The sequence below is a fragment of the Balaenoptera ricei genome, chromosome 4 (genome assembly GCF_028023285.1).
Source record: "Balaenoptera ricei isolate mBalRic1 chromosome 4, mBalRic1.hap2, whole genome shotgun sequence".
In the NCBI taxonomy this organism is placed as follows: domain Eukaryota; kingdom Metazoa; phylum Chordata; class Mammalia; order Artiodactyla; family Balaenopteridae; genus Balaenoptera; species Balaenoptera ricei.
The window spans coordinates 89,021,801-89,035,835 of record NC_082642.1 but is presented as its reverse complement, the minus strand read 5'-3'; the positions used below and the strand labels follow the sequence as shown (position 1 = coordinate 89,035,835).

At 42.6% G+C, this 14,035-nt stretch overlaps 1 protein-coding gene across 11 annotated transcripts in view; it reads left to right on the top strand.

The window, feature by feature from the left end:
• The first annotated feature begins 1,614 nt into the window (after window positions 1–1,614).
• SENP5 (SUMO specific peptidase 5) overlaps window positions 1,615–14,035 on the top strand; it is a 44,637-nt gene continuing 32,216 nt past the window's right edge. For 8 of the 11 annotated variants that reach the window (XM_059920833.1, XM_059920834.1, XM_059920839.1 and 5 more), the window contains exons 1-2: window positions 1,615–1,784; window positions 12,059–13,599. In XM_059920833.1, the coding sequence (XP_059776816.1) occupies window positions 12,090–13,599 (1,510 nt within the window). In that variant the 5' untranslated portion in view covers window positions 1,615–1,784; window positions 12,059–12,089. Of the gene's footprint in view, window positions 1,785–4,693; window positions 4,892–5,363; window positions 5,487–12,058; window positions 13,600–14,035 lie in introns of all 11 variants that reach the window. The other 3 variants (XM_059920832.1, XM_059920830.1, XM_059920831.1) reach the window with 3 other exon arrangements.

The window sequence follows — 14,035 nt, the reverse complement described above, 5'->3', positions numbered from 1 at the left end:
CCATTTATTGTCCATCTCTCAGGGATCACCATTCTTTTTTGCCTTATGTCAAATGTTTTTTAAATGTTGTTTCAGGGACTTCCCTAGTAGTCCAGTGGCTAAGACTCCGCGCTCCCAATACAGGGGGCCCGGGTTCGATCTCTGGTCAGGGAACTAGATCCCACATGCCACAACTAAGAGTTCACATGCCACAACTAAAGATCCCACATACGCCAACTAAAAGATTCTGCATGCTCCAACTAAAAGATCCCGCATGCCGCAACGAAGATCCTGCGTGCCGCAACTAAGACCCGGTGCATCCAAATAAATAAACAGATATTAAAAAATAAACAAATGTTTCATATTTCTCGTCTGGTTTTTTAGTTGTTTCAGTTGGAAGGGTAAAATCTGATTTCTTATTCCATCTTGGCTGGAAGTGGAAATCTCAAAAAGATTTACTTTTAAACTGAGGAAATGTGCCAATCTGAGCTTAAACTTAAATTAAAACTCAATAACTACAGCAATTGTTTATAAGGAAGACCAAGAAAAGCTTTTGTTTGTAAAGGACTACTTTATCACTGACATTGGTTAGAATTTGCTGACACGTGTGATTAAAAGCAAACCACACTGTAGTCGGTTTTATTATTTTTTTAACCTTCTTTACAGTCAATGCACACCCTTATTGCTTGTACCTGGGGCACAAGGCTCCCAGCACCCCACCCTTGGTATTCCATAATATACATCTCCACTCTATTCCAAAAATCGAATACGGCCAAAATTGAATTCATCTTCCACAATAAATCTGGTATTATTATATTTTCTACCTGTCAGGATATCGTATTAAAATTATGTATGTCTCCCCACAATTAGACTGAGGAATTGCAAGAGAAATATTACTTCATGCTCATATTTAAAAAAAAAAAATGCTTGTTGAAAGAATCGTGCTTTAACATATCAGACTGACGTCACTTCCCTCTTTGTTCAGAAAGAGAATAATAGATTTATTGCACAGACTTACTAAGCACTTGTAGGCCAGTCACTATTTGGTGCTGGCTGGGGCTACAATGGTGAATAAGACCAGGTTCTGCCCTCCTGGGGAAGTGTTCTCAGTTGAGGAGAGGCGGGTCAGAGATACAGAGGCACATCGCAATGCCAAGGGGAAAGATCACCATGGAAAAAACAGGGAATAAAAGCTTGGGCCAGGCCTCAAAGTGCAGCCAGAGCAGCAATGTGGTCCTTCGCTTTTGACCAAAGGGAAACGGGATTAGTGGAGGGAGACGCCATATAGTAGCTGCGGTTTGCCTTAGCCCTATGGGGGTTAAAAACTTGAGAGCAGGCTGTAAAGAAGTCTCAAACCCGTTCTGCAATGTTCAGATCACAGTTTCTACAATCCTCACGCGCAAAGAGGGAAGAGCCGGGTCCGCGACCAAAGGCGGAGTCCTGACGCCAGGGGCGCCGATCTTCAGAAAGACGTCCCGGGAGGGCGGGGGAGCGTGCGCCGCCGGGAGCGGAGGGAAGGCGGGGCCACGCCCCCAGCGCCGAGCCCTCGCTCCCTCCCCCGCCCTCTGCACGCGGCGCGGGCGGGGCTGAGGCGGAAGGGCACCGAAGGAGGTGACGTTATAAGTGAGCGCCGGCTCCTCGGCAGTGGCTCCAGAGGAAGCTCGGTGGCTGGGGCCGCTGCAAGCAGGCCGGACGTCTGCTGGCTGACGGGCTTTCCCTTAAAGCTGGCGAAGGCGGGGCCGCAGTCCGAGCTGCCGCAGTATCTGGACCCACGGCGGGGCAGGTGCCGGCAGCGAGGGACGTAGGTAAGCGGGGGAGCCCGGGTGTCAAATACGGCGAATGACTGATGGACCAGGCTGGCTGGCCATTCTCGCGCCAGTGCGCGCCAGCTCAGCACCCTGACCTGGAGGCCTCGAGCGCTGCTCTTCCCCCACCGCCGAACCACAGGCAGCGGATTTCTCCCCGGGCGCTGTTGTGCCTTTCCGGGGGCGGGGAAGGAGCTCCTCCCGAGGGACCAGTGTCCCCTTTTTCTCGCCAGTCCGAGCTGTACGACGCAGAAGCGGAGAGGGCTAGCGCCCCCGGCCGCTGCTCCTGAAGCCGGGGGAATCTTTGAGCGGAAGAGCTGCTGGTAGAGGTCCTCCAGCTCCTGCCGTCTTGGGTTTTATTTGTTCGGACAATTCTGCTTCCTTCCTGCCTTTGGTTCCATCCTCACACTCCTGGGACCCTGTTCTAGTGAACGGGTATGGCACAATTGAACATTTGTGCGGTGGGAAACCTGTTTTTCCCTTCTGTTTATGCTAGGCAGTATCAACCCCCGTTCCTGTGTATGACCACTCTTTTGGGGGAGGAGGGGTTCGGAGAGGATGTCGGAGATAAGGGTTTTGGACTTGGAGATCGAAAAGCTGGAGTTCGAAGAGCTAAATTGAAATCCTGGCCTGCCACTTGGTGGTGGCTTTAATCTTGTGTAGACATTTTTAACCCATGTAAAGTGGAACTTTCTTATACCTATATAAATTAGTTGGGAGAATTAAATGAAATGAAGAAAACAGAACGTTAATCATGAACTATTTTGGGAATCAGGTTAAAGTCGGTTTAAGAATACCCAGGACGCTTAAATGGTAGGTTCTTAATTATGTCTCTTACCCAGAATAACTACGCTTGGTATGGAGAAGGGTGCCAGAAGAGATCCTAGGATCTTGTGGTTAAAACCTAACTGCAGTCTCTTCTTTGGGTCGGGCAGCATTAGAAAGAAATCAGTTCCTCCTAGTCACCCAGAGGTCTCATGCTTATTGATTACACATTATTGGTGTATGAGGGATGACCTAAATCAGTTTTGCTTCTTGCTCAGTATGTCTAGTGGGCCCTTTCTAGGAGAAAAGCTGGGAGGGGCTTCATTCACACCTTGGCCCACTTTAGAAGGAATTCTTTGCACGTTTCTGAGGACTCCTCCCTCTGCCTCTAAAGCATTTCATGTTAATTGAAAATGTTCAGAGAATAAATGTAGGGACTTGAATCCTTTGAGTGGCTGAACATTACAGTTCTAAGTTAATATGAGGAAATACCTTTCTCTATATTGGTGAGAGAAGGCCATTCCCTGCTCTGAAGTTTAAATAGACCCTAAGAGAAGTGTTTGGGGAGGAGAGAAGGGAGGTGCAATCAGTGACTTGAGTGAGTAGCACCTGTTCTTACAGTTGCTTGGTGAGACGAATTAAGGATACTTGCCTTACCTCACTGGAGTGTGATGATGCTCAGTGAAGCATGATGAAGTGCAATCTTCAGTTCCTTTGACACAGAATTGTCAATTTGGAATTTTAAGTCATGGATACGGAAGGGACCTTGAGGGTCATCTAATCCAGTGGTTCCAAAACCTGCAAGGACATCAGAATCAGTTGGGGAATTAAAACAAAACCCCAGATGCCCAGACACTACCTTAATAGATCTGAAATGGGACCCGGGTGTTAGCGATTTTTAAAAAGCTTTTCAGGTGATATTCACTGTTTGAAAACGCAGATTTTAGTTTATAAACAGGCTCAGAGAGGTGAAGTGTCAATTAGTTTGTTGCCTATGCCTTTAAAATTTTTTTCTCTTTTTCTTCCTTTCCTTAACAAATAACCTTACTTGAATCAATAGTACTATTTCAGGTTTTGTAGCTCTGAGAGCACAGAAGGGGAAAAAAGTCATTTGTCAGTAGCTCTGTGTAATTCTGTTTTCATAGTTCCCTATGCAATTAGACTCCTTAATGCTCTTTGATGAAAGTATTAGATTTTACAGTAAAATATTTTACTAAATGTTGCTTAGGTTTTTTTGTTGTTGTTGGCAGAATTATATAAAGACCATATCACTTTATAAATCAGTGTTTCTTAGTAGACTTTTATGCCAAGCCTTCATAAACCATGGAAGAATTCCAGCTAAAGAATATTTTTGCTTTTGTTCTGGCTTGTCATAAACCCACTGTACTGTCCACAGGTTTCTCTCTACCACCATCCTCCACAATCCTGGTATGCATGATGTCTTACTTTGTATCACTAGCCAGCTTCCTATGGAACTCAATTTGAGAACTGTTAGAGAAGCCCTATAACGTCTCTTATTACCTTACAAACACCTGATTTAACCAGAGGCTCTTGGTATTGCCTTAAGCTTGTCCTTGAATTTTTAGTCCCTTTTTCTTTTTTGGTTAATTGTACCGTGCCACTGATTTAAAGAATTTGATAGATATCTAGAAAGGATCAACTGATAAGGAAGTAACAGTGCCTCATATGTATTTTTCTTGCCCATTATAGTGAAAATGTCGTGACTTTTTTTGGGGGGGGGTGGTTAATATTTTCAGCATTCTTAAGGTAATAGATCATCAGGCAGAGCTGAACTTTCTCTTTTGGGGAGATATATTCATTAGCAAATTATCCTTTGAATAAGAATCACTGAAACGATGAAAAGGTTGTGTTAGTAATAGAGCCAGAAATGGACCCTACATCACAAATCCTCTAAAGGAAGATGCTGAATTATTTTCTTTTTAAAAATAACCCTGTTTATAGCATGTTAACTTCCTACAACCAGATGACGCAGAGCATTCTGAATTCACTGATTAACAAAGCCATGTTAACAGAGAGGTAATCTATAAATTCACAATCTAGAGAGACATATGGTATGTGTTTAAGATGAAAAACCAAGTCACTGAGTCTCTAATTTTTTTTTTTTTTTTTTTTTTTTGGCCAAGCCATGCGACATGTGGGATCATAGTTCCCTGACCAGGGATTGAACCCGAGCCCCCTGCATTGGAAGCGTGGAGTCTTAACCACTGGACCACCAGAGAAGTCCCTCTAAATTTTTAAATTTTGTGTCTGAAATACCTTAATTCTGAAGCCTAAAAATTGTTGAATTTCAGATTCTGACAGAATACACTTTTCAAGTAGAGGTATTGAGAAAGGATAAATGGGAACCCAGGGTTCACAATTTTAATGTAAACTGATATTACGGGTTTAACGTAGAAACAGAGGCGGGGGGGCGGGTAGTGACAACTTGAAGACCCAGTGAGAAGTGGAGTTTAGAAGTCACTTGCTGGTCCTTGAGGCAGTCTTCTCTGTCTGTAAGGACTTGAGACCAAAATCGGATATTTAACTTAATCTACTTTATATGTGGTAGCTGAGTGTACCTATCATCAGTAGGTACCATAAATGTACAAGTCTCCAATTCTCAATCTGGACCTTTTTATGGTTCATTCATGTCCTCTGATGCCAATGGGCAATATTTTTTATTTTTGTTTTGTTTTTAATCTTGTTTCCTACTACAAACCATTCATTTTGTCTCATTTTTTGGGGGGCGGATAACCTCTCCCCTGTTTATTCACTGCACAGCAGCTATTCTCATTACTGTCTTATTACCTACAGGAGAAAGAACTTTTTCATAGCGATGCTTGAGTTAATCTGTACAGTGGTTGCACTGCAAACTTTTACTCAAGTAAATATTGGACCCCTCAAGGATTGTTCAGACTTCAGGCTGTCCTAGGGTCAGTGAGTATCTAATAAGAGTTGAAAGCTCACTTCTGTTTCCCTTGTGTGTGTGTTTTATCTTTTTTTTTTAATCCATATTTGCTATGCTCTTTATTTTATTATTATTATGACTTTTTGACCACACCCCATGGCTTATGGGATCTTAGTTCCCCTACCAGGGATTGAACCTTGGCCCTCAGCAGTGAAAGCGTGGAGTCCCAAACACTGGACCACCAAGGAATTCCCTATTTTATCTTTGAAGGAATGTTGGTATTTGGTGAACACACAACAGTATGGCCGAGAATACAGGGGCAAAAATGTTAAGGGACCCCATGTGGAGGTTGCTTTTAATTTTAATTACATGTACTCTGAGTTCATGCTTGGGATATGTTGATTTTAGGGTACTCTGGCTAGACTCTTATTGGAGAACCTTCAACAGTATTATCTTTTTTTTTTTTTTAATTTTTAAAATTTATTTATTTATTTTTATTTTTTTTGGCTGTGTTGGGTCTTCGTTTCTGTGCGAGGGCTTTCTCTAGTTGCGGCAAGCGGGGGCCACTCTTCATCGCGGTGCGCGGGCCTCTCACTATCACAGCCTCTCTTGCTGCGGAGCACAGGCTCCAGATGCACAGGCTCAGTAGTTGTGGCTCACGGGCCTAGTTGCTCCGCGGCATGTGGGATCTTCCCAGACCAGGGCTCGAACCCGTGTCCCCTGCATTGGCAGGCAGATTCTCAACCACTGCGCCACCAGGGAAACCCAACAGTATTATCTTTTTCTTTTTTCTTTGGCTAGGTAGATTTCCCAAAGAAGAATCTTCAGATCTTCTGCTTGGAGCTTATAAGCTGGGCTGTCAACAGTCTTGTAGCTAAACTGGGGGAGATGGTAGAGATCTTAGCATTCAGTATGTAAACACTCATGTTCATTTAACTCAACTATTTTCAGTATGATACCCTCATTCTCAACTGCACCAGAAGTTTTCCAGTCCAGGAATCCTTTGTTTTTCCTTTAGGGCTGCATTATCCAATGTGGTAGCCACTAGCCACATGTAGCAACTTAAATTTAAATAATTAAAATTAAATATTTCGTTCCTCAGTTGCACTACACACATTTCAAGTGGTCAGTAACCACATGTTTCCAGAGACTTCCATATGGGACAGGGCAGATATAGAATATTTCTATCATTGCAGAACTATTGGCCAGTGCTGTTCTAGTCTAGAAAATAACACTCCAGGCTTCTGCAAGGATCAGGGAGGGGCAGTTGGCTGGTGTTTGTGGCGAGTAGGAGGGTATCTAAATGATTTGATCTATCCTCTTGTTTTTAGCACCATGTTCACACCCCACTTACAGAACCTCCTGCTGCCAATTCCTGACCTGTTTTGAGACACTGTTGTATAAATTGGATTGCTTTCCTTCTTGCAAGCTTGACATTTAACTTTCTTTTTTAATTAATTAATTAATTAATTTTTGGCTGCATTGGGTCTTTGTTGCTGCGTGCGGGCTTTCTCTAGTTGCAGCGAGCAGGGGCTACTCTGTTGCGGTGCACGGACTTCTTATTGTAGTGGCTTCTCTTGTTGCAGAGCCCGGGCTCTAGGCGCGTGGGCTTCAGTGGTTGTGGCATGCGGGCTCAGTAGTTGTGGCTCGCGGGCTTAGTTGCTCCACGGCATGTGGGATCTTCCTGGACCAGGGCTTGAACCCGTGTCCCCTGCGTTGGCAGGCGGATTCTTAACCACTGCGCCACCAGGGAAGCCCTGATTTTTATATTATTAATTTATTTGGGTGGCACGAAAGGGCAGATACATGTATATTTTCTTATTTTTTCTTTTATGAAAGGTGGCTATATATAATATAGTAAAGAATTAACCTTGCACAAAAAGAAAGCCTTTATCCTTGGCTTTTAGGAGGTAATCTCTAAACACTTGGAATGTTATGTCTGATTGGAGTGTCTTTATTTGCCTGGGGGCCTTGGGTCACTGATAATCTAACAATATGATTTAGGATGGGGATTGGCCACGCCAGAAAAACCAAGAGTGTGATTTAGGGTAATGACTTTGATATCAGTGGATCTCCAGAGGGGTTGAAGACTGAGCTCAGTCATGTGTTATGCCTATGAACCCCCATAAAAACTCTGGACATCAAGGCTTAGGTGAGCTTCACTGGCTGGCAATTCTTGTCACACTTTGTCACACATTGGTGCTGGGAAAGTAATGCTGTCTCTACTCCATGGGGAGAGGACAACTGGAAGCGCCTCATTTGTTACTTCCCCTGGACTCTGCACTATGTAGTTCTTCACTTGGATGATTTTAATCCACATTCTTCAGCTGTAGTAAGCCATAACTATTAACAGTTTTCAGTGAGTTCTGTGAGTCCTTCTGACAAAGTATCAGACCTGAGGGTGGTTTTGGAAACTCCCTGAACTTTCAGTTGTTGTCAGAAGTGAGGGTGATCTTGTGTGGACTGTTCTCCCTAACTGTACACGTGGCTAAACTATTGCAGTGGCATACCATTGATACTCATTTGAACTCTGTTTTTTTCATTTAAACCAGAAATTACTCCATGTTAGTTCATAGACCTTATCCTTATTCTGTTATAGCTTCATTCATTGTGCGGATGAACCATAGTTTATGCAACCACTGCCCTATGTATGGGCATTTAGTTTGTTTCCAGTATTTTGCAATTACAGTGTTGCAGTGAATAACCATGTACTATGTATTTTCATTATTATTGGAGATGTATCTTCAGGGTAAATTCCTAAAAGTGGAGTTGTTGGATTAAAAGGTGAATACTTGTATGGTTTTGTTAGATATTACCAAATTCCCCTCCAAAATGACTTTATCAGTTTGTATTCCCACCAACCAGCAAAGTATGAAAGTTTTTTTCTCCCACCAGCAAAACGTGTTGCTATAACTTTTGCCAAATTTCTTTGAGGTAAAATTGACGTATAATATTATATTAGTTTCAGGTGTACAACATAATGGTTTAACATTTGTATACATTGCAAAATAATTACAATAAGTCTAGTTAAATCCGTCACCATACATAGCTCCCCACCCCCCCAAATTTTTTTTCTTGTGATGAGGGCTTTACTTTTAGCGGCTTTCAAATATGCAATACAGTATTATTAACTATAGTCACCATGCTGTACAGTACATCGCCATGAATGACTTGTTTATATGTTTATTTATGGAGGTTTGTACCTTTGACTCCTTTCACCCATTTTGCCTATCTCCCAAGCCCCCTTGACAATTTTTTAATGAATGAAGTTGAACATCTTTACTTATGTTTAAGGGCCATTTAAAAATCTTTATTTGTGAATTGTTTCATTATGTCTTTTTCCCATTTTTCCATCAGCCTTTTCCTTTATCCCTCAATTTAAGATATTAAATATTAGTAATATTAGCCCTTTACTTTCTGTTGAGTTTTTCATTTTTGCTATTTTAAGTGTCCTAAGCTCCTTTATTTTTTTAGCTGTTCCTTTAAAAAAAAAAAATCCCATTCTTTTTTTCCCCAGTGGATGTAATATTTTCTTCTTTGAGGATAGCGTTGGGGTTTGTTTTCTTCTCTCTTTTTTAAAAAAAATTGTGGTAAAATATACATTACATAAAATTTACCATTTAAATCATTTTTAGGTGTACAGTTCAGTGGCATTAAATACATTCATACTGCTGTGCAACCATCACCACCATCCATCCTGAGACCCATTTTAATTTTCCTGAACTGAAGCTCTTCACATTAAACAATAACTTCCCTTCTCCCCCCTCCTCAGGTTTTTTTTTTTTTTAATTTTTTTTTTTTAATTTTACTTATTTATTTATGGCTGTGTTGGGTCTTCGTTTCTGTGCGAGGGCTTTCTCTAGTTGTGGCAAGCGGGGGCCACTCTTCATCGTGGTGCGCGGGCCCCTCACTATCGCGGCCTCTCTTTTGCGGAGCACAGGCACCAGACGCACAGGCTCAGCAATTGTGGCTCACGGACCCAGTTGCCCTGCGGCATGTGGGATCTTCCCAGACCAGGGCTCGAACCCGTGTCCCCTGCATTGGCAGGCAGACTCTCAACCACTGCGCCACCAGGGAAGCCCCCTCCTCAGGTTTTGTAAGTTCTCTAAATACGCTTTTGCTTTTATCTGTTTGTTTGGTCTACTTTTTAATCCCTGGAAGTGTAGTGATTCTTAGTTATGCTGTCATTTGACCACTAAGAAGTTGCTTGGAGGTTCTGAGCTTGTGGTGGGACTTGTCAGTTGTGGGGTGCACTGTGGGCCATGCTGGGCCATTCTGTGGGGGCATACCTGTACTTATGTATATTCTTGTGGATTAATCAGTTTCTCTGAAGAAGAATCTTCCAACCTCCTGCTTGGACGGGTAAGACAGACTGCCAGCGTTTATGGGAGATGAGTGAGAAAGTGTTGCGGGGTCTTATATTCAATATATAGTTCCATCTTCAAACTGTTCCTGGGATCCCCTTGTCTGCAGAACTTCCTTTCTGAAGGAGAAACTTCTAATCTTGGGTAGGGGAGGGACAGTCACCTGCTATGCAGAGTTGGGAATGGATTTGGGGGTTTCATTGCTTCTTAAACTTTGGGGTAATTGGGCCTGTGTAGTTGTGGCATCCCCAAATATCAGTATCTGGTGGTCTTTTTGAATGATCTATCCCTACCCCACCCCTTGCCCACCCCCAGAACTGACCTCCTCCTTGGGGGTATAAACTTTTCTGGGAGCTGAGTGGGGAAAGAGGTTGGGGAGGAATTCCCTATGTAAACTGATTTATCCTCCTGTTTGTACCCCTGCCCTCAGCTGTACATGATGTGCCTGACTGTTCTAGTTCATTTTCTTGAGAAAGTGAAACTTTGATAATTTGCCATGGTAGGAGAAGGGATCTTGGAGTCTAATTGCTTCTTATTCAGACTTTCAACCAGTCCTTCCTTTTTCAGCTCTCCTCCATTCCCTGACCTTCATAGGTATTGTTGCTCTTGGTTCCTGAGCCTTTCTGAGGCCCTGTAACTTGCTCCTTGGCTTCCCCTACTGCTGGCTTAGATTTCAGCTCTTTTGGCTGGCTAAGTCTGTTATCACTCGTTCATCTACTTCTTTCAGCAGTTTTATTGCTCTTGTCTCCTTTTTGGTTGTCATTGTCCTTGAGAGGTTTTGCCTTTTTTAAAACTCCATTTCTGTCATCTTAATGGAATTTGGAAAGGAAGCAGAAGTAAACATGTGTTCAGTCGTCTTCTCCCCCCGCCCCGCCCCCAGAGAAAACTGATGCACAGAAAAGTAATACAGCTTTTCGTAGTAAGTTATTAGCATGCTGAAATTAGGATATTGATTTTTTGATTCTTCTGTTCCACCTGCAGTGGCTGGTGCCTTTCTTTCTAGGCTAAAGAGCCTTCAGTAATGTTAGATCTTATTAAGTCTGAGGGGAAGTCATGTTTGTTTGTTTTTAATATTTATTTATTTGGCTGTGCTGGGTCTTAGTTGCAGCATGCGGGATCTTCTTTGCGGCCTGCGGGCTCTTAGTTGCAGCATGTGGGATCTAGTTCCCTTACCAGGGAACGAACCTGGTCCCCCTGCATTGGGAGTGCAGAGTCTTAACCACTGGACAACCAGGGAAGTCCCAAATCATGTTTGGTTTTTACTATCATTTTCATCTACCCTTTCCTGTAAGTGTGTTCCTAAAGTTCACACACACACACACACACACACACACACGTGTTGGTTCTTTTTTCTTATACTTACTTGAGAGCCAGAACCATAACTGGTTGAGAGCACCTGATAGAGTCCTGTCTCCTCATAGTCACTCAGAGAAAGCCTTTGACTGACTGACAAAGAGGAGGCTGGTCGGTCTCCCTCTTGAGGTACTGATATTGCGTGCATTTATTGACTGTCTGCCTGTGGATGACTGTACAGAGTAAAAGTCCCTGCCTTTACTTTCTGAAATTTGTTGTATGGGACTTCCCTGGCAGTCCAGTCGTTAAGACTTCGCCTTCCAATGCAGGGGGTGTGGGTTCTATCCCTGGTCAGGAAGCTGAGATCCCACATGCCTTGTGGCCAAAAAACCAAAACATAAAACAGAAGCAATATTGTAACAAATTCAATAAAGACTTTAAATATGGTCTACATCAAAAAAAATCTTTAAAAGAAAATTTGTTGTATGGAACAAATTGTTTTGATGTGAACTCAGTCTTAAATGGTGTCTGGTCCCCTCTCCCTTCTCTATCCTTCATTTTACAAATGAGAACACAGAATTTGGGTGACTTGCTTAAAGTCACTTAGCTAATGAGAAACAAGGCCAACACTTAGAAATTCTCTCCTGACTCCCTGCCCTTTCTGCTTCATCAAAAACTGGCTGCATATTGGGAAATGATTCTTGAAACTTGTTTCTATCAGAGGCAGGTACAGCAAATGGGGTCATGTTGGAGCACTCATGTCTTCCCTTATCTCTCATTTTCATTGTGGGGAAAACCTTGATCAGGTAGGATTTCATTATGTCTGATAGTATAAATTGAACTTCATATGCTTTTTTCAATTTTCTAATGTATATTGTTGTGAATATATCTTTATGACCTTATTTTTAGGGTAGAAATGTAAATTATCTTTCTCTTCTTTACAGGTGCATTCAGATCTCATTATGCATCAGAAAAATGAAAAAACAGAGGAAAATCCTATGGAGGAAAGGAATCCACTTAGCCTTTTCTGAGAAATGGAATACTGGGTTTGGAGGCTTTAAGAAGTTCTACTTTCACCAACAGTTGTGCATTCTGAAAGCCAAGTTGGGAAGGCCAGTTACTTGGAGCAGGCATTTAAGGCATTTCCAGTGCAGAAAGAAGGCCCTTCAAATCCAGAAAACGTGGATCCAGGATGAACCCCTTTTTGCTAAGACAAAGTCCAATGTGGCTGTTCAGAATCTTAGCACTTTGTCCTCTAAAGTGAAAGGAAAGGACACTAAACACTTCATTTCCTCCTCAAGGACCTTCCTGAAACTCCAAGCAGAGAAGTTGCTATCATCAGCAAAGAACTCTGATCATGAATACTCTGGAGAGAAAAGTCTCTTGAAGGCAGCCACTGACATACCAGCAAATAGTGTTTTAAGTCAGGCCAGTGGTCACAGACCTAGGACGGAGCCACAAGCTTCTGATCCTCCTATGAAGTTCAATGGGGAGAGCCAGAGTCCAGGTGAGAGTGGCACAATTGTGGTCACCTTGAGCAACCATAAGAGAAAGCGCTTTTGTTATGGCTGCTCCCGAGGGCTGGAGCACCACAGGAATGGGGGACCCCTGATTCCAAGAAAGTTCCAACTTAATCAACATAGAAGAATAAAAGTATCTCCTCATATGATGTATGAGAAATTATCCATGATTAGATTTCGGTACAGGATTCTCAGATCCCAGCACTTCAGAACAAAAAGCAAAGTTTGCAAGCTAAAAAAAGCCCAGCAAAGCTGGGTGCAGGTCACTGGGGACCATCAAGAGACCCTTAGGGAGAACAGTGAGGGTGGCAGTTGCAGCTCATTCCCTTCCCCAGAACCTAAAGACCCTTCTTGTCGGCATCAACCATACCTTCCAGATATGGACAGCAATGCTGTGGTGAAGGGAAAGAACTCTCATGTGCCTGATGGCCACACTAAAGGAAGCCCTCTCTTGGGCAAGGAGCTTAGTTTAGATGAAGCATTCCCTGACCAACAGAATGGCAGTGCCACATACATCTGGGACCAGTCACCCTGTTCCTCTCCTAAGTGGGAGTGTACAGAGCTGATTCATGACATCCCCTTACCAGAACATCATTCTAATAACATGTTTATCTTGGAAACCGAGAGAGAAGTTATGGCTCTGGGTCAGGAAAATCGGACAAGTACTGTCAATGATGACAGAGTAAAACTGTCAGTGTCTGGGGCAGATCAATCTGTGAGTAGTGTAGATGGGCCTGTGTCCGAAGAGACTGTTCAGAATGAGAGCTCATGCCAGATGGATGAGGATGGATCTTTCAAGCAGAACATTCTTAGTTCTAAGTTGCTGGACCACCCTTACTGTAAAAGTCCACTGGAGGCTCCTCTGACGTGCAGTGGACTCAAACTAGAAAATCAAGTGGGAGGTGGGAAGAACAGTCAAAAAGCCTCTCCAGTGGATGATGAACAGCTGTCAATCTGCCTTTCTGGTATGCACTCTTCCTTTATTCTCCCCCAATCTCCGGCCCACACCTGCTGTCCATTATCCTTTCTAGGAGAGTCCTATTTGGTCCTTCCCCACGTGGATTTCCCTTTAAGCAATTAGACATTCTTTTATATTGCTGTATTATATAGATGTTCCATAGTTTAGTTAGTTTTTTTTTTTTTTTTTGATCTTCCAAATATCTGGACATTTAATTATATAATATAAAAAAATCATATTCATTAATATCACCACTGATCTTACGAAAATAATCTTTAAGAAGTTTAGTTAGTTTTTGATTGACGGACACTTGTGTTGCTTTTAGTTGTTTCCCTCTAAAAACAATGGTGCAGTGGAATTACTTCTTTATACTTTTATGGTTGTTTTTGTAAGTTAAATTCCTAGTAGTAGAAATGATGGTGGAAGGATACTCACACTTAAAA